Source organism: Primulina eburnea, chromosome 7, assembly GCF_022965805.1.
Source record: "Primulina eburnea isolate SZY01 chromosome 7, ASM2296580v1, whole genome shotgun sequence".
Classification (NCBI taxonomy): Eukaryota; Viridiplantae; Streptophyta; class Magnoliopsida; order Lamiales; family Gesneriaceae; genus Primulina; species Primulina eburnea.
Window position 1 is genome coordinate 7357600 of NC_133107.1, and position 22569 is coordinate 7380168.

General features: G+C 36.6%; 2 protein-coding genes across 2 annotated transcripts; one reads left to right on the top strand and one right to left on the bottom strand.

Moving 5' to 3' along the window:
• The first annotated feature begins 883 nt into the window (after nt 1-883).
• Nucleotides 884-10683, top strand: LOC140837057 (uncharacterized). The gene is given in 12 exon segments (XM_073203047.1): nt 884-1110; nt 1112-1449; nt 1956-2703; nt 3404-3688; nt 3690-4029; nt 4864-5038; nt 5618-5978; nt 6904-7014; nt 7564-7906; nt 8868-9093; nt 9196-9417; nt 10236-10683. Coding segments are annotated over 12 exon segments (3483 nt in total). The 5' UTR covers nt 884-930; the 3' UTR covers nt 10390-10683.
• Nucleotides 10684-18366: 7683 nt separating this feature from the next.
• On the bottom strand, nt 18367-21008 carry LOC140837058 (glutamate decarboxylase-like). Its single transcript, XM_073203048.1, has 6 exons — nt 20756-21008; nt 20469-20673; nt 19946-20146; nt 19383-19851; nt 19154-19206; nt 18367-19022 (listed from the first exon to the last, which is right to left on the bottom strand). Exons 1-6 carry the CDS (start codon nt 20839-20841, stop codon nt 18549-18551), a joined length of 1488 nt encoding a protein of 495 aa, XP_073059149.1. The 5' UTR covers nt 20842-21008; the 3' UTR covers nt 18367-18548.
• Between the last annotated feature and the right edge of the window lie 1561 nt (nt 21009-22569).

Here is a 22569-nt window from a genome sequence, read left to right on the forward strand (position 1 = left end):
TGATACTAGATTTAGTAATCATTTGGATGTAGTGGACCGATCTGGAAATGTTCGTATCATCCTTAAACCAAACTAGTGACTTTTTGCATATGTATTTAAATGTGATAATTTTGTAATTTTTAAATTAATTAGTTTTACATATTTTTTATTGACACTGATAAAATATCTAAAAAGTTAAAAATATAAATAAAGATATTATTGAATTTAAAAATATAAAGTGATAAATTATTTTAAAATATAAATAAATATATGATTGAATTTAATTTTTTTTTAAAAATGTGAATATAATTAAACTTCAACTAAGTCAATTAAAAATTAGTTAATAAAAGGCTATAACTTTAATTAAATTGTAAGATAGTGAGATATAAAAAATAGAGTTATTTCTCTGGAGATTTGACATAATAATAATAATAATAATAATAAATCTTAACTGTATTAAATATTTCATATATCTCATTTAAAGTTTGTAAAAAGTAACAAATAAATATGATAATTTTTATTATTATATACATAACCTCATGTTTGTATTTTCTTATATTCAACCCCTAAAATAAAAAATTATTAAAAATTTAAGTGTATAAAATATAAGATAAAATATTTGTAATTTTAAAAGTTATTAGATTTATTCATTACTTTTCACAAACTTTACAAAGATAAATATAAAATTTGATTATAACTAAATTTTTTATAATGATAAAAAAGCCTCGGGATAGATGCAATTATCTCTAAAAAAATATATTGTTGATCACCCTAAAATTTAAAAAATTACAAAAAATATCTTATTTAAGTTATTAATTATTAAAATATAAAAAATTTGTTTTTCAATAATTGTCCAAAAATCTAATCCAATCCAAATGTATAAATATAGATATAAACAAAACAGTAAAAAATGGTGAGCTCCGTTACTTCTGCGCCATTCAATCACTTAGCATGGAGGAAGGAGAGGAACCCTCCTCCAACGCGACGTCGCTCTTCCCCGCTTTTCTCCCCTCTAAACCGCCCCAAATTCCCTCTGCAGCGGTAGCCGACGCCGACACTACATCTGCCGCCGCCGCCGTTAATTGGTTGCAAAACTCCAGCTTCACTACCGACCTCTCCGTCATAAACGACTGCCGTTTCAAAATATGAGCTTCCGTACGATGCACTCGACGATGAAGAACAAGTACCTGAAGAAATTGACGCCAATAAACGGCGGGATCAGTACGAGATGGTGGCTTCCTCGGCTTCTGATGAAGATGCGTCCGAAGGTGAAGGTCGGAAGAAAAGGAGAAAGCAGAGAAGGAGGAGTGAGGCTCGTCCATCTTCATATGATTATCCAGCTGCTCTCTCTTCTTCGAGAAAACCGGGTGTTCAAAAATGGGCTTCTTCTACTACTATGTCTGGCGAGAAAGAGTATTTCTTTGATTCTCGTGGGGATCGCGATAATTTGGCTTTTGGTTCAGTTTACAGGTAAAATTCATCATTTTTTCTGCTTTTCTAGTGTTTCATGCATTTGAGGAGAGGAGTTTTCACTTGACTCTTCGTTTTCCGTTTGTTCCTTTCCGCTTTATTTCATTGTCTACGAAAAGGATCTTTTAATTTCAAAGCTACGATGTCAGTCTCATATATGATTAGTTATTTATGCAAAGCTCTCGAATTGTATGTATTCTGTGTTAATTTGCATTGATTTGAAAAATGTCGTATCCTTTATTGCAAACAAGTAATCCGTCCCTTACGGTAATGCCACTTAGCTCAGGCTTCTGTTTTTTTCTGGTCACGTGGGAATATCTTAAGTCTGTTAGTGCGCCGCTTTTTTGTTTTCGTTGGTGTTAGTTACTTAAATTATTTACTGCTGCATCATCTTTTTTACCAGCACCAAATGGATATTCTTGTGTGAAAGGAGGAAAAAAAATTGTTTGACAGCAATATATTATTGTGTGCTGATTTTGAAAGTACATGTATTTGATAAAATGCAGAATGGATGTTGCTCGTTACAAACTTTATAACTCTAAGGAAGTTTCTGGGAACAGCAATTTTCGACAATATGCTAGAGTTGGAGGTATTGATGGGGATGAGGACATTGATTGGTTAGATACAAAGCTTAAATCTGGGGGTCGGTATTGGTCTGCGAAATATGCTGCTGTCGAACGTCATAAGAACCTGAAACGAGTGAGAATTCTTGTTCCTACCAAGCCTATAGGGAATATGGTTACTGATTTTATTCCCTTATCATCAGATGGAGATTCAGGTAGTGCACCGATTTTAAATGTAACAGTCATTGAAGAGTCTTGGGAAGATGAGGTGCTGCGAAAAACAAAGGAGTTCAATACTATGACAAGGGAACACCCGCAGGATGAGAGTGTTTGGTTAGCATTTGCGGAATTTCAAGATAAGGTTTCTAGAATGCAGCCTCATAAAGGTGCTCGTTTACAGACTCTAGAGAAGAAAATCAGCATTTTGGAGAAGGCGACTGAGTTTAACCCTGATAGTGAAGATTTGTTACTTGCACTTTTGAATGCTTATCAAACTAGAGATAGCTCTGATGTCTTAATTAGGAGATGGGAAAAGATACTAGCATCCAATTCAGGGAGTTACAAGCTGTGGAGAGAATTTTTGAGGGTTGTTCAGGGTGAATTCTCCAGATTTAAGGTTTCTGAGATGAGGAAGTTTTACACAAGCGCAATCCAAGCCTTAGGTGGTGCTTGTATCAAGCAGCATAGGCAGGTTCTCGCTTTGATGGTTTATATTTTCTTCCCTCTGCTAGAACTTCAACAAAACTTTTATCTTGGCTGCATCGTGTATTTTTCACATTAATTAAGTTTTAGAACTGTTTTGACATCGATTGAAATTTATAGATGTCCACGACTGTCGCCGTGTTTTTTGAAAATGAGCTTTGCGTTGTTCTGATGAAATTGCTTCGCTAGAAAAAGAAAGACCATTGGGTGATACCTCATAAGGCTTATTTAAATAAAAAACCTATCTGCAGACAACAGGAGTGATTATAAGTAACTTGGTTTGCTGTCTCCACTTATTTAGCAGATGCTCTGTGAGGAGAAATTGACTTGCTTCTATATACTGTTATTTTCAGTAGTACACTTGCATTTTATGTATGGCACTGGGTAGGGCAAGTTTGCAGTTGCCAAAGTACTGGTTAAACGCATGTTACTGAGATGTGGCAATCAGCATCATCTTACTAAACTCTTGTAGAAAGCCTTGTGGGCTTTAATGCTCTTTGCTTCTTACCATGATTTGTCATTTTCTGTTTTGTTCCTCCCTTAAACCTGAATGGTCACATAATTTCTCGCAAAATGGTTGTGTTTGTTGTATTTAGCTACAAGGCTCTCTATTTTAGAATCATACATGTCATTCATGACAAACTTCCAAGATGTTGATCCTAAATCCTCACAGTTAGTTCTGAATGCAGGCATTTCCATCTGGCAATGAAACTCATGTTGATCCGTCAATTGTGCAATTGGAACTTGGTTTAGTTGATATATTTCTTAGTCTTTGCCGCCTAGAGTGGCAAGCAGGTTATCAGGAGTTGGCTACTGCTTTATTTCAGGCAGAGATTGAATATACTTTGTTTTCTCCCTCTTTAGTTATTTCTGAACAAAGTAAACAAAGACTGTTTGAACACTTTTGGAGTAGTAATGGTGCCAGAATAGGGGAAGATGGTGCATTTGGATGGTCAACATGGCTAGAGAAAGAAGGAAGAACAGAGGCAGAGACTTATTAGTGAAGAGACCTCAACAACAGCTGAAGAGGGTGGCTGGACAGGTTGGTTTGATCCGATATCACAGAATAAGGAAATTGATGAATTTCCACTGAGTAATGCTGAGAATGATGTCATTGTTGGGGAGTTGGATGATGAATCTGATGCTAGAGATGTTGAGCAGAAGGATGATATCGAGTTTCTGCTTAAAGAACTTGGGATTGATGCAGCTTCTGAAGCTGATATCAAGGTCAAAGATACGAGAACATGGACTAATTGGTCAAAGGCAGAGTTGGCCAGAGATTTTGATCAGTGGATGCCTCTTCATTCAAAATCTGGTTTGCCTTCACTCGTATTTACTCTGATTAGGTGATTGATTGTGTTGCAAAACGATGATTTGAAATTTGAAATGAAATGTTGCTGAAATTACATTTTTTTTAATCTGGAATGGAATGTAATGGTGAATGTGTTTCCCATACGTAGGAGAGAACCTTAACCTTTTCCACTTATATTTCTATCAGGGTGTAATAAAAAGATTGAAACATGGACTCAAATTTTTTGTTATTAAATAATAATAACTATAGCTGAACCAAATAAGATGGTTTATATTTTATGCATTCTGGCACGGTACCATCTCCAGGTGCATGATAGCTTAAAATTAAGGTGTTTCAGTTACTTATTAGAAAAAATGGAAAGAGTTTCAAAAACATTGGGAAATGTTTCAGTTTTGGTCTTAACTTGTATTGCTCAAGAAACTTAGAATTTTAAATTTTTTAAGTTTTAGTAGGTTTTCTTGTATTGCCATTCTATAGCTTGATCATTACCAAAATGATTGGGTAAAGATTTGTTCAATTCTAATGCTCTAGAAATGAAAAAACAACTTTGATCAAGTAACCAATAATTTTCAATGGACCTCCTATTTTTCTTGTTCTTTCATGTAAAATGGAACTTATTGGCATATTGATGGACATTTTTGGAAATTTCATTGCATGCTCACTATGTCTGATGTTAAGCCTGAGAACTGACTCTAACCGGTTAAAATGATAATATCAACACCTGTCAGCAATTCATGCTTCGTTGTATGGGGACATGCTATATTGGTTTTTGTGGTAAATGTTATTGTTTATGCATTATTTTGTCGGCATAATAATTTCAAACAATTGACGAAACAGATCCGAATTCATGTAATGATGATACAACTGATGATGAAGACAATGAGCAACTATTCAGGACAATATTATATGAAGATGTGTGTGATTACCTGTTCTCGCTAAAATCCGAGGAAGCCCGGTTATCTCTCGTTGCCCAGTTTATAGATTTCTATGAAGGGAGAATAGCTCAATGGTGGTGAGTGTTGTGGCATTTTCAAAGATATGTTCCTTTTATAAAATTTTCTACCATCAATTCGTTGTGGAATTCCGCGACTTCTGTTTGTTTAAATAACTGTTGATGTGCTTAATTGCTGTTATTATTGAGGAAAAAAACTGATTTTATATGGAATTTCCAGTAGGATGTAGACATTTGGTTTTTAACTGTTCGTTGACAGTTGGCTTTATCTAGATCCTGTTGATGCTGCTTGAGCACTTTTTTAGATAAGAAACACAATGACTATTAATATTAATAAATATAAAATGTGCAATTGAAGGATAAAGCATTATTCCGATCAGTGTTTCCCAAATATAGATTGACAACCCTATTTGTTTCTTGTGCACTAAAACCTGCATATAATATACCTCTATTGTTTGTACCATAAAATATAGCAATTCCACATTCAAAACACACACACACATGTATATATAATGATAACATAGAACAATTGGCTATGACGTGGTTCATACCATTACTAATAATTTCTCGACTTTCATCTCTTACTTGGCAACAGAGGGATTTTGCTATTGCTGTTCTGATGCTGTCTCATGTTTACAGGACTTGTACAAACAGTCCAAGTTGGGTTGAAAAAACCCTCAGTTTGGAGACTCTTCCGTATTCTGTTTTAGAGAACTTGAAAAGACTGCATGATCTTCTAACAGAAACAAGAACCAACTCGAGGAGTATCAGTTTGGAGTTTCTTATGCACAGCTCCAATGACAAAAATGTGAGGAGTGACACCATGAAATTCCTTCGCAATGCCACATTGCTTTGTTTAAAAGCTTTTCCTCAGAATTACATGTTGCAAGAAGCTGCTCTCGTAGCTGAAGAGCTATCAAACACAAGTACTAATTCAACCGGCAGTTCTGTAACCCCGTGTCGAGCTCTGGCAAAAAATTTATTGAAAAATAATCGGCAGGTTTGTCCTTTCTCTCCCCGTTGACTTTAATATTTGAAACATGCCAATTATATATTTACCACTGTGTACTATCCTGTAACCAAATCTGAGAAACTAATTACGTATTGCGTTTCTTACTTTCTTTTAGATGCTTGTGTATATGCATTATTATATTCTAGGGACATTTATTATGGAAGAAATTGTGATTTGATGTTTTCTGCTGAGTATTTACAACAAATGTAAGTGCAACTTTGTTTTGTTATATATAAAGGTTTTTTAGCACCGCCTAGATAGCAGCCTATGAAAGGCTTCCAGCATCAAGATGATAGCTCTGTAAAGCTTATAAAATGGAGTATCGATTCATACATAAGTCACATGAGATTATCTTTTAATTAGTTTAACCAGCCTTAAAAATGTCAATAGAATCTTAAACATATTAAGCTAGATTGTTTTTTACTGGTAAATTTCTTATTGGTCATATTACTTTGTTGTGCATGATAACCATCAATCAACCCTAATTTTGTCTCTTATTTTCAGTCTTAATGAACTATATTTCTGCTAAGCAATCACCAATTGAATGATTGATGTGTTAACATTGTTAAACATGTTGGCATATTTGTCTTGGAAGTGTTAGAATGGCATCTGAGAGTTGTTGAGTGTGTCGTCGAGGATTTGTTTGTATCCTTGCATAAATGCACGAGGTCTAGGTGACCCACTTGTGTCAACATGTATGTGTGCTATTTTCTAGGCGTTTTTTAGTATCAAACAGAAAGATGTTCAAGTATAAGTAATCCTCAATTGATAACTACCTTGTTCTTATCATTTCTTGAAATCCAACTGAGGATTGTCAAGATCAGTTGACGGTTTGGCTGATACTTATTCATTTTTTTTAATGAATGCTTTTACATTGCTGCTTTGACAGTCTATTTGTGCTTCATCGTTATAGGATGTATTGCTCTGCGGTGTTTATGCACAAAGAGAAGCACTTTTCGGCAACATTGATCATTCCAGGAAGGTTTTTGACATGGCATTAACATCTGTCGAGGGGCTTCCACAGGCATGAGTATATATTTACTTTTTATTGCTCTTGATGTCACTTGCTAACACTAGTTCAGTTGAAAGACTGCAGTCAATTTACTGAGTAGCTTTTTCCCTACTAGAAGTGAATAAAGGATTTTTAGCAAATTGTAATTTTTTTTAGTTTGATGATTATCTGCCAAATTAGTATTTTCTGCTGGTGTTTTCCCTAACCTCAGTGCGCATATCACTGGGAAAAGTTTTGGACAGGAGAGAGAGTATACTAATATTTGTTTGAGTCATTTTATTTCTTTGTTTTGGTTGAAGTTTTTTTCCTTTCTTTTTTGTCCCTTCCTTCTGTTAGTCAACTTGGTGAATTTAGATTATGAAAGGAATGTATTTGTTATTCCGATTAATAGCCTTATATCCTACTAAATCTAGTGCACTGCATCTGGTGATACTGAGATTATATTCTTGCATTGTAAAATCCCTCCCTACATCATAACTGTGCTCTCCTCATACAGTCCTCTGTCCTTGAAAAAAGTCCAACGATGATGACACATTTGTATGTTAATAATTTGCAAAGCAGGATGCTCGTTCGAAGGCTCCTCTTTTATATTTCTGGTATGCTGAAATGGAGCTATCAAATGATAATACTGAGTCAACATCGCGTGCGACACATATCTTGTCTTGCTTAGGCAGTGGAGCAAGATATGGTCCATTTAATGGTCAACCATCAGCTTTGCAAAAGCTTAGAGCCCGCCAGGGGTTTAAAGATCAAATAAAAATGCTAGGTTCAGTGTGGGCACGTGGTATCATAGATGATCCTTCTGCTGCTGTCATTTGCTCAGCAGCTTTATTTGAAGAACTGACTTCTGGATGGACTTCTGCTCTGGAAATTTTGGAAAATTCCTTTGCAATGGTGCTTCCAGGTGAATAAGCTTTTTCTGTGATTTTTTTTATCCTCGAATTTTTGAGCTCTTTTCTCCGAACTAACGAATTGGGAAGTTTTCCAAATGTCCCAACTAACAAGTTTCAGTTGTCTGAAGAGAAATAGAAGACTGGTTCATTGAATGGCTGCGAACTGCTCAGTCTTCCTCGTTCAATTTTTGGAGATTTGTTATTTTGAGAAATAGATGTTATCCCTTGATGAGATTAGATCTATCTCGAACTCTTTCATAAACAAACAGTTCATCTTTCAATCATGTCAAGTTTAAGTCATTGCAATCTGGTGTGGATCAACAAATTTTTTAAACGAGGCAATAGTCAATAAGAGCAAATAAAAGATATGCACAAGTTTCGTTTGGCAGATAGTTTAAAATGACTGACCTAATTTTTTGGCTGGTTCACACAAGTGAAAAGATATTAAAAACCAAATCCGTTTAAATGACTGACCTAATTTTTTGGCTGGTTCACACAAGTGAAAATATATTAAAAACCAAATCCATTACGCATACTTCATGAGGTTTTTTTCCCCTTGAAAAAAATTATGTGTCCCAGAAGACAATGTGGTCGCGGAACTAATAATATCCAACCCTAAACAATGATTTAGGGCAGTGATCATAACCAATATACTTCATCCACCAAAATTGAGTCTATTTAAGCATCTTCTTGCACTAGTTATTGTATTTTAGTCATGTCCATGAATGGGTGATTTATCTTAGATTATAGATTATTTATTATCCATCTGTGTATACTGTATCTACGGTTCTTACTTTTGTAGAAGGTGATAATTTTTTTATTTTTCTTATTTCACCAAGTAGAAACGTAGTATCATACCTTGCTATTGGTTTCACTGTTCAGTCTGCTGTTTTCATTTTGTCTGTGTGTATCATAGCAATTATTGATCGTTTCCTCAACAGAATGACCATGTACTATAAATTTATAATGCAGAGAGAAGACGGCAAAGTCGGCAACCTGAATTTTTGATGAACTACTATGTGAGGATGCTTTGTAGGAATCATATGGAACTTAAGATTTCAAAAGTATGGGAAGTCATCGTGAAAGGGTTACAGATTTATCCCTTTAATCCAACTCTACACTATGCTTTGGTTGAAATCAGCAATCTTTATATTTCACCCAATAAATTGCGATGGACTTTGGATGATTACTTTCACAAGTAAAATCTTTTATCCTCTTTCTTATTTGGATTTTTTGTGATATTAATAACACAAGATGCACAACTTCTTAAATTTGCTTGCACTTTTGCTTGTCGTCACAGAAAACCATCTGTGATCACATGGCTCTATGCATTGTCATTTGAGATGAGTGCAGGGGGCTCCAAACACAGAATACGTGGACTTTTTGAAAGGGCGCTTGAGGATGGCAAATTGCAGAATTTGGTGATTCTCTGGCGTTGTTATCTGGAATATGAGATGAACATAGCATGCAACTTTGCTGCAGCTAAAAGAGTTTTCTTTCGTGCCATACATGCTTGTCCCTGGTATCATTTCTTTGACATTACTCGGTGCATGTACATATACACTGTTGGACATAAAATTTCTGTGCGTTAAAGTTATCATCCTTATACTTCGAAAAATACATAATTTTTTGCATGTGCTTCTTCCAGTTCAATGTAATCTGGATGTTGCATGCAATAATGAACTGAATCCATCCTCAAATTCAAGCAAATCTTTTTATCCCCTACTTTTTCATTATCCTTTCACGAATTGTCTTTGGTTCAAAGCTTTGGAGGAAACGAGTTTGGTTTGGGTAGTTCCAAGGTCTTTGCACAAACTTTCTGCTGCAGATCTTGGGCGTGATCTTGGTAGGAGGGGTAGGAATTTTTGGACAGTGATAATTCATTGAATTTGATGGTCAATTTGACTGGAGCAAAATAGAAGAATTTTTGACAATCTAGAAAAGTAGTTGAAAAGTGTTGGAACAAGATTAAAACTCGAACGTCTGGTTGGAAGAATTTCTCAATCTCTGATTTAGTGGGGTTTTTTTTGTGACTATTAGCTTTTAATTATTTAATATTACATCGTTTCCTATATAAAAAAAAATACTTCTGATTTTCTTTTACATGGTAACGAGAAAGCCTATTCTAGTGCTAATGGTGCTTGCTTTACCGGAATAAACAAATAATGTTTTCATATCGTTTATAAAAAATAAGAAGTGAATGAAAAATAGAAATGAACAATAGGGCTTGACAGAAAGCGTGAAACATATTGTTTATTTTCGTCATATTCTCTCCATTCTAATTTTTATATGACACTGACGTTCCAACCTATCTTTCTTTCTTTGTTTTTATCTTTCCAGGTCTAAAAAGTTATGGCTCGATGGATTCCTCAAACTCGATTCCATACTGACCGTTAAAGAACTCTCCGATCTCCAGGAAGTCATGCGGGACAAGGAACTCAATTTGAGGACTGATATATATGAGATTTTATTGGAAGATGATATGGATGTGTAGCTTTTCAACGTCTCGCTTATGTTGAGTCGAGCTCGCTCCCCACTTTTGAGTGATTCTTGTTCAAGTCAGTTCGATCATAGCCCAATATTGAATTACTTGTGCCATAAATAGCTGTAAATCAAGATCACTAGTGTTGCTGACTGGAATAGGCCAATTCAAGTGAGAAGTCTTAAGGCATCGTGCTCTTGTATATATTGCCTGTACTGGTGGACACTATTATATTTGTGACAATTTTGTGTTCACTTTTTGCATGTTCGAATATTACGAGTTTTTCGAGATTAGATATTCTTCACAGTGATTTTATCATATTATTTGAAGGAAGTTGTTTAAAAAGTAAGCTCTGAAAGCCACCATATAATTGACACTAAAGGGGATACAACTGTCATTCATGAGATTGGTATGTCCATTTTTAACTAAATAGTATCAGTAGGAGTTTTAGGGGTGAGCATTAGGTTAATTTGGTTACAGAACCGACCGAATTAAGGCTAACCGAACCAAACCGGAATATCATAACCGGAACCGACGAATTAATTTTTCATAATGATGAAAAACGAACCGAATTAAAATTGTTAATTTCGGACCGACCGAATTAAACCAATTAGTTTAAAAAAAAAATTGTAATTTAACTTTAATTATATATGTATTTTTTTTTAGAGTGAGTCTCATGTGAGACCGTCTTCACGGGTCAATAATCCTTGAGACGGGTCAAACCCACCCATATTCACAATAAAAAGTAATACTCCAAGCATAAAAAGTATACTTTTTCATGGTGGCCCAAATAAGAGATCCGTCTCACAGATACGACCCGTGAGACCGTCTCACACAAGTTTTTTTGCCTTTTTTTTACACTACCTTAAACAAATGCATAAAAACATAAAATCATCACACATCACAAAATGATAAGTTTTAATTTGAACACAATTAATACATATTATCGATTTAAAATTAAAATTAATATTTATAAAATTGATAAAATAAAAAAATTATTAAATCATAATAATTTATTATATTGGTTATTCGGTTACCGATTTCAAAATTGTGAAAAACCGTAATCGAACTCGATATAACCGAATTTTTTAAATTTCAAAACCGAATTTCCGAAATAACCGAACCGAATTACCGAATTGGCTCGGTTCGGTCGGTTAAATCGATTTAACCGAAAATCTTGCTCACCCCTAGGAGTTATGCGCGTAGATGTCAATTTCATAGAATAAAATTAAAATTTTTTACTCATATTTGAAATTATTGCTTTTAATTTTTTTTTACTTAACATGCGGTGTTACTTAAATCAAATGAGATTAAAAAAGAGATTTTTACACATTAAAGGTTCCAAATAAAAAATAATAATTCATTCTCAAGTAAAAAGAAGGCTTTGTTTCTTTTTTCTTCTCTATGTTCTCTATTTCACGTTAAATATTTGTTTAGATTTGTAACTATGTAACTAATCGAAGTGGAAAGATAATCTAATAATTTTTCATAAGAAGATTATCCAAAATTCTGTTTGTAGTACTGTTTTATCAATTTAACTGTACAACAAAACAAAATCCAACCAAGACAAAGCACAACATACTTGTTAGAATGTCATCAATAGAGTGAAGTCAAGAAATTCGAGCCACATCTTCCCTTGTTGTCAGACCCAAGGCAAAGTAAAACATATTTGTAAGAATGTCATCAATAGAGTGAAGTCCATAACTTTGAGCCACATCTTCCGTTGTCAGAGGGCAGATAATTCAACCTCTCGAGAGCAAGTTCGATCAATAAGCCACGAAAGTGTTATCAATTTGACAAGGAACCAGGATGAAAAGCATGTAATTCCTGTGTAATTGAATGCCTTTTGCTCACTTCTATCTCCCAGTACTATTCGACAAAACAATAAGCGACTTTTAACAGGAGTATGTTTCTTGTAAGACAGATCAACCATACCAATATTCACAATATAAGTAATGTTTTTTTTTATGAATGAACCACTCGTTTTGCTTTCTAAGAGATAGACCAATTTACATTTCAAGTTATATTTATGATCACCAAAAGCTTGTTACTGTAAATGGAGTTAGGTAGAGGCGAAGACAGTGATCGAAATTCCAAATGATCGGCTGTACGCTCAGAGGACAGAGATGACTTTTGAATCAAAACAACGGAACACTACTGGATTCATCCAAGATAAGCAGCACATACATGTGAAATAATTTGTTGATTGGGTCATATGGAAATTTCGGGAAATCAAACGCATCTATGATACCCATGTTAAGGAAACTCTACAAATCAGAAGGGATTAGACACATCAGCAGTGACTCAAATTCTGGAAGCATCAATGGAAAAATTAATGGAAAAATTAATGGAAGAATTAGTGCTATCAAATCTCAACCATGATTATGACTTTCCTTTATTTATTCTTTTGTCTAAATATAGCACTTTGCAACTTCAAGAACTCCTCTGTATATATATGCACTGTATGACTCAATAGAAAATTAAGCGAGAGAAAATCATTCTCTTCCAATTTTTCTCATGGTATCAGAGCCATATACCAGCAAGCTGTGATATCATTCAACCAAACCAAAAAAAAAAAAAAATGTCTAGCCTAGTTAAAACTCAGGAGCCACAATTGAGCATCCAAGCATTTCACCAATGTTCTAGCTTGGTATCGGCAAAATTAAACTCCAACAATTACTTGCTATGGCGTTCTCAAATCATACCTCTTGTTCGCAGCTTAGGAATACTTCATCATCTTCACTCTGATGAAAAACCATCTGCTGAACTTGAAAATGACAAAGGAGATATAGTAGTAAATCCGAACTATTCTCCGTGGATTGTCAATGATGGTCTTCTTCTCTCTTGGCTTCTTGGCACGATGAGAGAAGATACCCTTGGCCTAAATCTTGACGCTGAAACAGTGTATGAGCTATGGTCCTCTCTTGAAGAACACTTGCTGCCGGTAACTATTGAAAAAGAGGCACATCTAAAACATCTACTGATGACGCTAAAGAAAGGGTCACAAGCAGTAGATGAGTATCTGAGAGAATTCAAGGCAATATGTGACATGCTTGCTGCAATCAAGAAGCCTGTTAGTGACATTGACAAAGTCTTTCAATTTGCTAGAGGCTTGGGGCCAAGGTATGAGAACTTTCGCTTAGCCATGCTTTCTAAACCACCTTACCCGTCCTTTGGTCAGTTTGTGCTAGCACTTCAGGGACATGAACAAGCCTTGGCTGCTCAAAGAGAAGAAGAAAAGGTATTTCTTGAACATGCCCAAGCCTATTTTAGCCAACGTGGACGAGGACAAAATGGTAGAGGTGGTAGAGGTTACTTCAATTCCAGAGGAAGGGGCTTTACTCCAGCTGGTCGTTACAATCCACAAGATAGACGCAACAACAACCAGAAACAAATAGGGCACTTTAACCATTCTCAAGCCAAGGATAAAAGTCAAATCGGACAGCCAACACAACTTCCAAATAACTCCAACAACAATGAAAAAGAACCATGTCAGATTTGTGGCAGATCCAACCATGTTGCAATTGATTGTTGGCATAGATTTGATTACTCCTATCAATCTGATGATCTTCCACAAGCACTAGCAGCTTTAGCTGTTAATGGATCAAATGATGAAACCTTTTATGTTGACTCAGGTGCCACTTCTCATATGACCAATGATCCAGGTAAACTCTTATTTGCAAAATCATATAGAGGAAATGACGTTATTTATGTTGGAAATGGAGAAAGTTTGCCTATTACTCATACAGGAAATATATGTCTCAATACTAAGATGGGCAGCTTAAATTTGAAGGATGTTCTGGTTGTCTCTGAATTGAAAAAGAATTTATTATCAGTTGGCAAACTTGCTTCAGATAATTTGTGTACTCTTGAATTCACTGCATCTGATTTTGTTGTTAAGGACCGATTCCAAAGAACAGTAGCGAGAGGACATAAGAAAGGGCAACTCTATGCTCTGGAAGAAACTTCTCAAGAGGCTTTAAGTGCAATAAGGAAAGGCGGCTCTTCTACTAGTATATGGCATCAACGTCTTGGACACCCCAGTTCCAAAGTTTTACATATCCTGAAAGAAAAGAAAATTATAGATATTGTCCATTGGATATCTAAACCTACAATATGTGTTAGTTGTCAAATGGGAAAGAGTTGTAAACTTCCGTTTCAAAAATTAAATAAAACCTTGACACATCCTCTTGAGAAGATACATTGTGATTTATGGGGTCCTGCACCTTTATCTTCTAATCAAAGTTGTCGTTATTACGTGATCTTTGTGGATGATTTCTCACGATTTACATGGCTTTACCCTTTAAAGAAGAAATCCGAGTTTTTTGATTGCTTCATAAGGTTCAAGAAATTGGTTGAAAACCAATTTGACAGAAAAATTAAAATATTTCAATGCGATGGTGGAGGTGAATTTAGCTCTAAAAGGTTTATATCTTCTCTATATGATTGTGGAATTGACATTCATGTCTCATGTCCTGGAACTCCTGAACAAAATGGAGTCGCCGAACGCAAACATCGCCACATTGTTGAGATGGGTCTAACAATGATGTTTCATGCCAACATGCCTCTTTCTCTTTGGGTTGAAGCTTTTCTTGCAGCAGTTTATTTAATCAATCGATTGCCATCTCCAGTCTTGCAGAATGACACTCCATACTACAAAATTTACAAGCAGCATCCAAATTATAGCAGCTTGCGGGTGTTAGGATGCCAGTGTTTCCCATCACTTCGATATCGGGGTGGATCAAAATTTACCAAGAAGACTTATCCTTGTGTCTTTGTTGGTTACAGCTCCATTCATAAAGGTTATCGTTGTTTAGAACCTAGGACTCGACAAGTTTTTATATCACGACATGTGATTTTCAATGAAGAAGTGTTTCCTTACAAGCCATCCAGTTCTTCACCTACTTCTTCGGAGCTTGTCTTATCTGAATTCCCTTCTATGGATGAATGGATTGGAGTTGATCAAAAGGAACTACCAGCAACCAATATCCCAATACCAATTTCAGAAAGTACTCTGCCCATTAAAAATATAGATTGTTATGATCCTATTTTTCTTGCAGGGGCATCTCAATCTGATAATTCTTGTGCAACAAATATAGGACCACAATCTCTTGACAACTCATTCGATATATGCCAAAATGACGAAATCAGCTCTCTTGAAGACTCATGTCCAAGAAATGACACATCTCAACCCGAATCAGTTTCTAATCCTTCATCTTCTATGCCTCATGATGAGCAGATTGTGCTACATCCTTCATCATCAAACAATGCTACTTCTACACGACCGCTGCGTGATCGATGTCTGCCAAGTCATCTAAAAGATTATGTCCTTCTAGCTACCAGTGAAGATTCTGAACCAAAAACTCTCAAAAGGGCACTCAAAGACCCAAAATGGGCTGCTGCCATGAATGAGGAGTTGCAAGCCTTATATTCAAATGAAACTTGGCAGCTTGTCCCTCGACCACCAAATGCTAATGTTGTTGGCTCAAAGTGGGTCTTTCGCATCAAATATCATGACAACGGGTTGATTGATCGCTACAAAGCTAGATTAGTAGCAAAAGGATTCACACAAATGGATGGAATTGATTTCAATGAAACTTTCAGTCCGGTGGTTAAACCAACCACAATTCGACTCGTTATTGCTCTTTCTATCTCTCTCAAATGGGACATGAGACAACTTGATGTAAAAAATGCCTTTTTACATGGACATCTTAAGGAAACAATTTACATGGAACAACCGCCAGGTTTTCTTGATGAACAGCACCCACATCACGTATGCTTGCTGAAAAAGTCCTTATATGGACTCAAACAAGCATCTCGTGCTTGGTTTGATCGCTTGTCACAGTTCCTTCTCCATCTTGGATTCTCTTGCAGCAAATCTGATTCATCTTTATTCATACTTCACTCTGCCACAGTTACAATCATTCTTCTTATTTATGTTGATGACGTTCTTGTCGCTGGAAATGATAGCTCACTTATACAAATGTTAATTAATCAATTGGCACATGAATTTGCGATAAAGGATTTAGGTCCTTTACATTATTTTCTCGGCATTGAGGTCAAGCCTTTCCCTGGTGGTCTGTTTTTGTCACAAACAAAGTATATTAAGGATTTACTTCAACGAACCAAAATGCTTGACAGCTCTCCGAACAAAACGCCAATGGTGCTCAAAGATCGGCCAACCACTCAAGATGATGAACCAATAGATGCCTTTACATATCGCAGTATAGTTGGTGCGCTTCAATATCTTACATTCACAAGACCTGACATTATTCATTCTGTCAACCGTGTGTGTCAAAGTTTTAGTCATCCCAATATGGCTGATTTCAAGGCTGTAAAACGCATATTAAGGTACCTCAAAGGAACTCAATCCCTTGGTATTTGTTATCTCTCTCAAAGCCCGATTTCACTCTGTGGTTTTAGTGATGCTGATTGGGGTGGTTGTCCTACAACTAGAAGAAGCACAACTGGTTTTTGTGTATTTCTTGGTGCAAACTGTGTTTCTTGGTGCTCTAAGAAACAACCAACTGTTTCGAGATCAAGTTCGGAGGCTGAATATCGCTCGATGGCAGTTACCACAGCGGAGTTAACGTGGTTGGTTTCATTATTGCGTGACATTGGCATTTATCTTCCTCAACCACCTCAATTATTTTGTGACAACATCAGCGCTCTTCATATGTCCATAAATCCTATTTTTCATGCTAGAACTAAACACATTGAAATCGATTATCATTTTGTCCGGGAAAAGGTTGCTATGGGGACCTTGATCACTCGATACATTACTTCTTCGTCTCAGCCAGCTGACATATTCACAAAGCCTTTGCCTAAGAACCTGTTCAGTACTTTTCGCTCCAAATTGGGTGTTTCATTACCTCCACAGCCCAATTTGAGGGGGCATGTTAAGGAAACTCTACAAATCAGAAGGGATTAGACACATCAGCAGTGACTCAAATTCTGGAAGCATCAATGGAAAAATTAATGGAAGAATTAGTGCTATCAAATCTCAACCATGATTATGACTTTCCTTTATTTATTCTTTTGTCTAAATATAGCACTTTGCAACTTCAAGAACTCCTCTGTATATATATGCACTGTATGACTCAATAGAAAATTAAGCGAGAGAAAATCATTCTCTTCCAATTTTTCTCAACCCAAAGGCTGTTTGTTCATCTGGTCCACAACCACGGCCCGTCAGACCCTCCGCAGAATCCGCTTCCAGCAAAAGAGACACTACTGTTGGAGTTCTGATTCTGAGTATGGTGTTGGCGGGAAATGGAGGAAGGGGTTTTATCTTGAGTTGATTCAATGGGCTTCAACACAACCGATCTCTTTTCTCGTTATTCAAATTTGGATATTTGAACTTGTAAGTTAGAGTTTGTTTTGTTCTTTTTGTTGGAGAAGATCTGCCAGTATTTTTCGACGTCACGTCAAACCGACTTCGTCACAGCAACGACACTGCTGCTCACAAATCCAAGAATAGCAGGTAAGGCCTTGTGTTTGATGGTGTAACCCCTCATATCATGAAGTTCCTCTCTACTTTGTTCCTCATCATGGCGCTCATTTTCTCTCTTCCGAAATAGAGAATTGGAAGATTTGATTCTGTCAGGGTAGAGAGAATCGACATGATATTGTCTATCTAACACAAATAAATTTGTACTCGAAAAATAGACTCCATTTTTTCTCATTAAGATAAACTATAAACACAAATAAGATTTGAACTCTCAATCTGTGTACAGTAGATACTCCATTTTTTCAATTATACTCCACGTGGATTTTGATTTCTAAATCTGATTTTTTTTAAAATCATAGCAATTTTTTTAGTACAGTTTTTAAAACTACAAGTAGATCAAAAGAAGAACGACATTTGATTTAACTGAGTGTCTAACGGTGAGAGGTTTCTGCTAGCTGAGCCAATCGGGTAGTGGCTAGCCTTTTTTTCCCCCAAACCATGTTTGGAAAATACCACCCGGAGAGAGGTGCAATCAGATCAAAAAATAAAGGTCTTTCATATACAAGGCAAATAAGAACTACAGAGACTAGTACAATCATCATTTTCAAATATATATATATATATATATATATATATATATATATATAATGGAAAAGCACACGTTAAACTATACACTCTATATATAGAGAATTCATTCATACATACTGCGTATGAGCATAATTTAGCAGACACTACTAGTTTTCTTGTCTGAAATCCTCTTCCAGTGGCTGCAGATTTCTCTCTGAGTCTCCACAATGTTCTTTTTCATCGGTGGCCCATTCGCTTTCTCGACGGTGACATGGGCAGTTTTAACGGAAGCGCGAGGCGGAAGCTCATCCAACTCCTTGGTCACTTTTTCAAAGTCGGAGACAAGTCTCTGTGCCAAGCTGTGGCTGAAGTCCTCTCGAACCACCACTCGAAGGACAGAAACATGCTCAGCATCAGCAGGCATGGTGTAAGCGGGAACTATCCACCCGAATTTTCTAAGGGCCTCGGCTATATGGAAAACTGTGAACTTGCTGCTGTCCTTGAGAGAAAATGCAACCAAGGGCACACCAACGTCTTTCGAAATGATCTCGAATAGCCCTGTCTTGACGAGTCCTTCTTTAAGCAACCTTGAGTTTTCCATGCAATTTTGCATGATGTTTTTATAGCCCTTTAATACAAGAACATCAGCAGAAAATGAGATAACATCGATAGCTGTGACACCATGTTATTTTCGTTCCCCAAATTAAGAGCTACAGTAACTCAAAGCATCACAGTTTCTTGTGCAGTTACAGGAATTACCTCAAATCCAAGTCTTATGAACTGATAATACTGAGCAATGATCTGGGAAGATCCTGAAAATTTAAATGATGTAGGTAAATACCACATCTTTTTGTTTTTTTTTTTTGAAGATGACATGAATTATATCTACTTGTATCATTTCTGTGCATATTTTAGTCAAGTGTCAACGAGAACACTGTCTTTGTAAACAACAACCCCACAAGGGTGAAGATATATAGATGGGGATTACCTTTCGAGAAATTTAAGGTGAATGTAGGTTGGTCCGACCCTAGGTAGTTGATATGGAAGACAAGCTCCTCCGGCAAGTCCTCCTTGCTCCTCCACACTACCCACCCAATACCGGCGTAAACGAGCCCATACTTGTGACCACTGACATTGATACTCTTCACCAGCGGCAAACGAAAATCCCATTCAAGTTCAGGGTAAAGAAACGGGGCTATAAATCCTCCACTAGCTGCATCAACATGAATCGGGGTGTCCCATCCAGTTTCCTTGTTCTTTTCTGTCAGAAGTTCATTGAGGAGCTTCACATCCTCAAATTCCCCTGTCAGAGTAGAACCAAGAATGGCAGCAACGCAAATAGTATTCTCATCCACCATTTCCACTGCTTTAGCAGGATCCATTACATAGTAACCTTCCCTTAGCTTCACCTCTTTTAGTTCTACCTCAAAGTACCTAGCAAATTTCTCCCAACAAACCTAAGTAACATAAATTGCATCAGAATCTTAGGCGACAGGAAAATCGACAGATGCTTGACAATGGCTAACAGAAAGAAGAAACTGCTAAACAAACCTGCACATTAGCCCCGGTGACAATATTTGGCTTATCGTAAGGCTTGCCCTCTGCCTTTCTCTTTGCTTGCCAGTTCCTTTTAAAAGCAAGGCCCGCAAGCATTATAGCTTCCGATGATCCGACCGTGCCCACACCAATCGCTGTTTCATTCTCACCAACAGGTGCGTGGAAGAGATGGGCTATCATATTGACACACCGATTCTGCCAGATCCACAATTAAATTATTCACCAGCTAAAAAGCCACAAATAGTTTCTTCAGAATGTTGCAGATAATCCGGACTCAAATATGTATTACCTCTTTTTCTCAAAAGAAAATATGTTTCAATACTTTCTACTACCACAATCAAATTAAACAAAACCCAGAATTCTAAAACAACATGGTATCGAATCCAATCCTCACGAAACCAGAACAATTACAGCCCACATAAAACAGGTTCTTTCCGGGAAATTTAGCAAGTATAATGCGCAACGAATGGAATTAATGATGGATACTCAAAAGGGCTAAACAAAAAAATAGAGAGACCTGAAGCTCGGTCGTAACAGGGTACTCATCCATGTCGACATAATTCTTGTTGATGGAACCCATGATCAGCTTGTCGCACTCCTCCTCCATCCACGTGGTAACAAAAGAGGCCAAGTTCAGGCGAGGGTTCCCGTCGAGCATCAACTCGTCCTTTACTATCTGATACGCCGCATCCTTCGGCATCGAATCCCCCGGCATCTTGAACCTGTAAAAACCACGAACCCTTTACTCAGAAACCATCCAATAACAGGCGGAAACGAATGTTACCCTCGATAAACCACCCGTGCCTTGGGAGAGAACTGCGGACATATCTCGAAGCAAAGGTGGAGTGCAGGTGCTCATCCGAGCCCGATATCGTCGTTGTCACCACCATTTTTCCCCAGAAATTCCTCCAAGGACGACGATTTTGGGAGCGATTATCGGATCTTTACCAGAAAATATTGAAGAAATATGAAGATGGAGATTATTGAATCGGAGTATGGAGAAAATATGTGTGCTTTGTCTGCATGTATACGTACAAATTCGCGGATTCTGCATTTCTGTGTGGAAGTTGTAAGGTGACACGTAGTGCGGGGTAGATGGCCGCAAGTGTCCTCTTGTAAGTGGGCCTACTCGGTGGAGTGGCCCATTTCAAATATTTTAAGGACCCATTCACTAACGGGCCTAACGTGTCTATTACACCCTGTACTCCAAGCCAACCCGCGTCTTGTTCCACTTTTTTGACTTATAATTATAAAATGAGCAAGTATTTGGAGAATACATCTTAACATATGTCTCGTTTAAAATATTTGAGTTATTCGTTAACGTAGACATATATATTACGTGTAACAACTTCAATTGATTGCATCGCTTTTGTATATAAAATTTTGTTTATATATTGCATATTAATTAAAGAGAGAGGCGATAAAAAAAAAAGAGAGAGAATATATAAAAGTTTGATCGTCAATTCCATTGTTGGTTTTACCATTAAGTGAATGCAAATATAGGTAGAATTTGAATCGATGACCTAAGAGTCTTCTTTTGAGCTTTGTTCCTGGTCTTCAAACGTTGTAGGTCAAGCTTGGCTTCTCGGCTTCATTGCATTCCATTCTCGCTGGCTTGCATTCCATTCTCGCTGGGTTGTAAGGAAATTAAATAACCTCACCTCGCCAGCCAACAGGCGAAAGAGAATCAACTAGTTGAGTTCTTATTTGAGTAGGTTCATAATAGGGAAGCTACTAGACCAAGAATGGGTTGTGCAATGGAAGAGGAATGTTAGCACTGTTTGACGCTATGTATTCTCGAGCACAAAAGAGAGCTCTCTTTGAAGGAAGAATGCTCTCGTTGATTCGCCAGCACCTCACAAAAATATTCTAACATTCCGATCATTCTCCTTTCGATTGCAGGCAGCACAAAAACGAAATATTGGGGCTGTGCACCGAACGAGATTTGAAATTCTACTATGTTGAAGAAAAAATTTCGTGTTCAGCTCCAATCTACATCAGCAAGAATGTAACATCACAAGGACATTGGTGGGCAATTTCGTGACAGACCCTTGATCGCTCCTTGATCCAAAGGAGCGAAACAATGGTTCCAAATCAATCAAAAGTAGAATTTACATAGTTCGATTTGATTTATGATGAATATGGTTCTCATTTGGTAATGGCCGAAAATTGCTTAAATTGATGTTTGTGTTTTAAATCTCGATGTTTGTTGGCGACGAATCTTGAACATGACAATAAACAACTGTAAGTTGAGGCTAGTTGAAAATTACTTTCTTAAGAATATATTTTCATGTCCTTGATCTTTTGTTATTTGATAATCTTCTCCCAAAATCTAACTTCACTTGTGATGCGTGATGACCACATACTAAATAACAAGTTCAATAAAAAAATGTTATAACTTTCTTTGTTTATGAAGAAAAAAGTGTAGACACGAGAGAAATGCAAATGTATTCATAAACTTCATAAAAGTGTCTTCGTAATTATCTTTGATCCTCTGTTTGATGTTATTAGCATGCAGAGACATGTTGTTTAACCACGTGGATGTCACTTGGTCCAAAAGTCTGATGAAAAACATGAAAGGACATCATTTTGAATGCATTGATCTAAGAAAACTTGCA

Coding starts and splice junctions, on each gene's coding strand:
- LOC140837058 (XM_073203048.1), bottom strand. CDS start 20,841: ATGGTGGTGACAACGACGATATCGGGCTCGGATGAGCACCTGCACTCC. Junction 20,674..20,755: donor GTCCGCAGTTCTCTCCCAAG/GCACGGGTGGTT, acceptor TGGTTTTTACAG/GTTCAAGATGCCGGGGGATT. Junction 19,852..19,945: donor TCACCGGGGCTAATGTGCAG/GTTTGTTTAGCA, acceptor TATGTTACTTAG/GTTTGTTGGGAGAAATTTGC.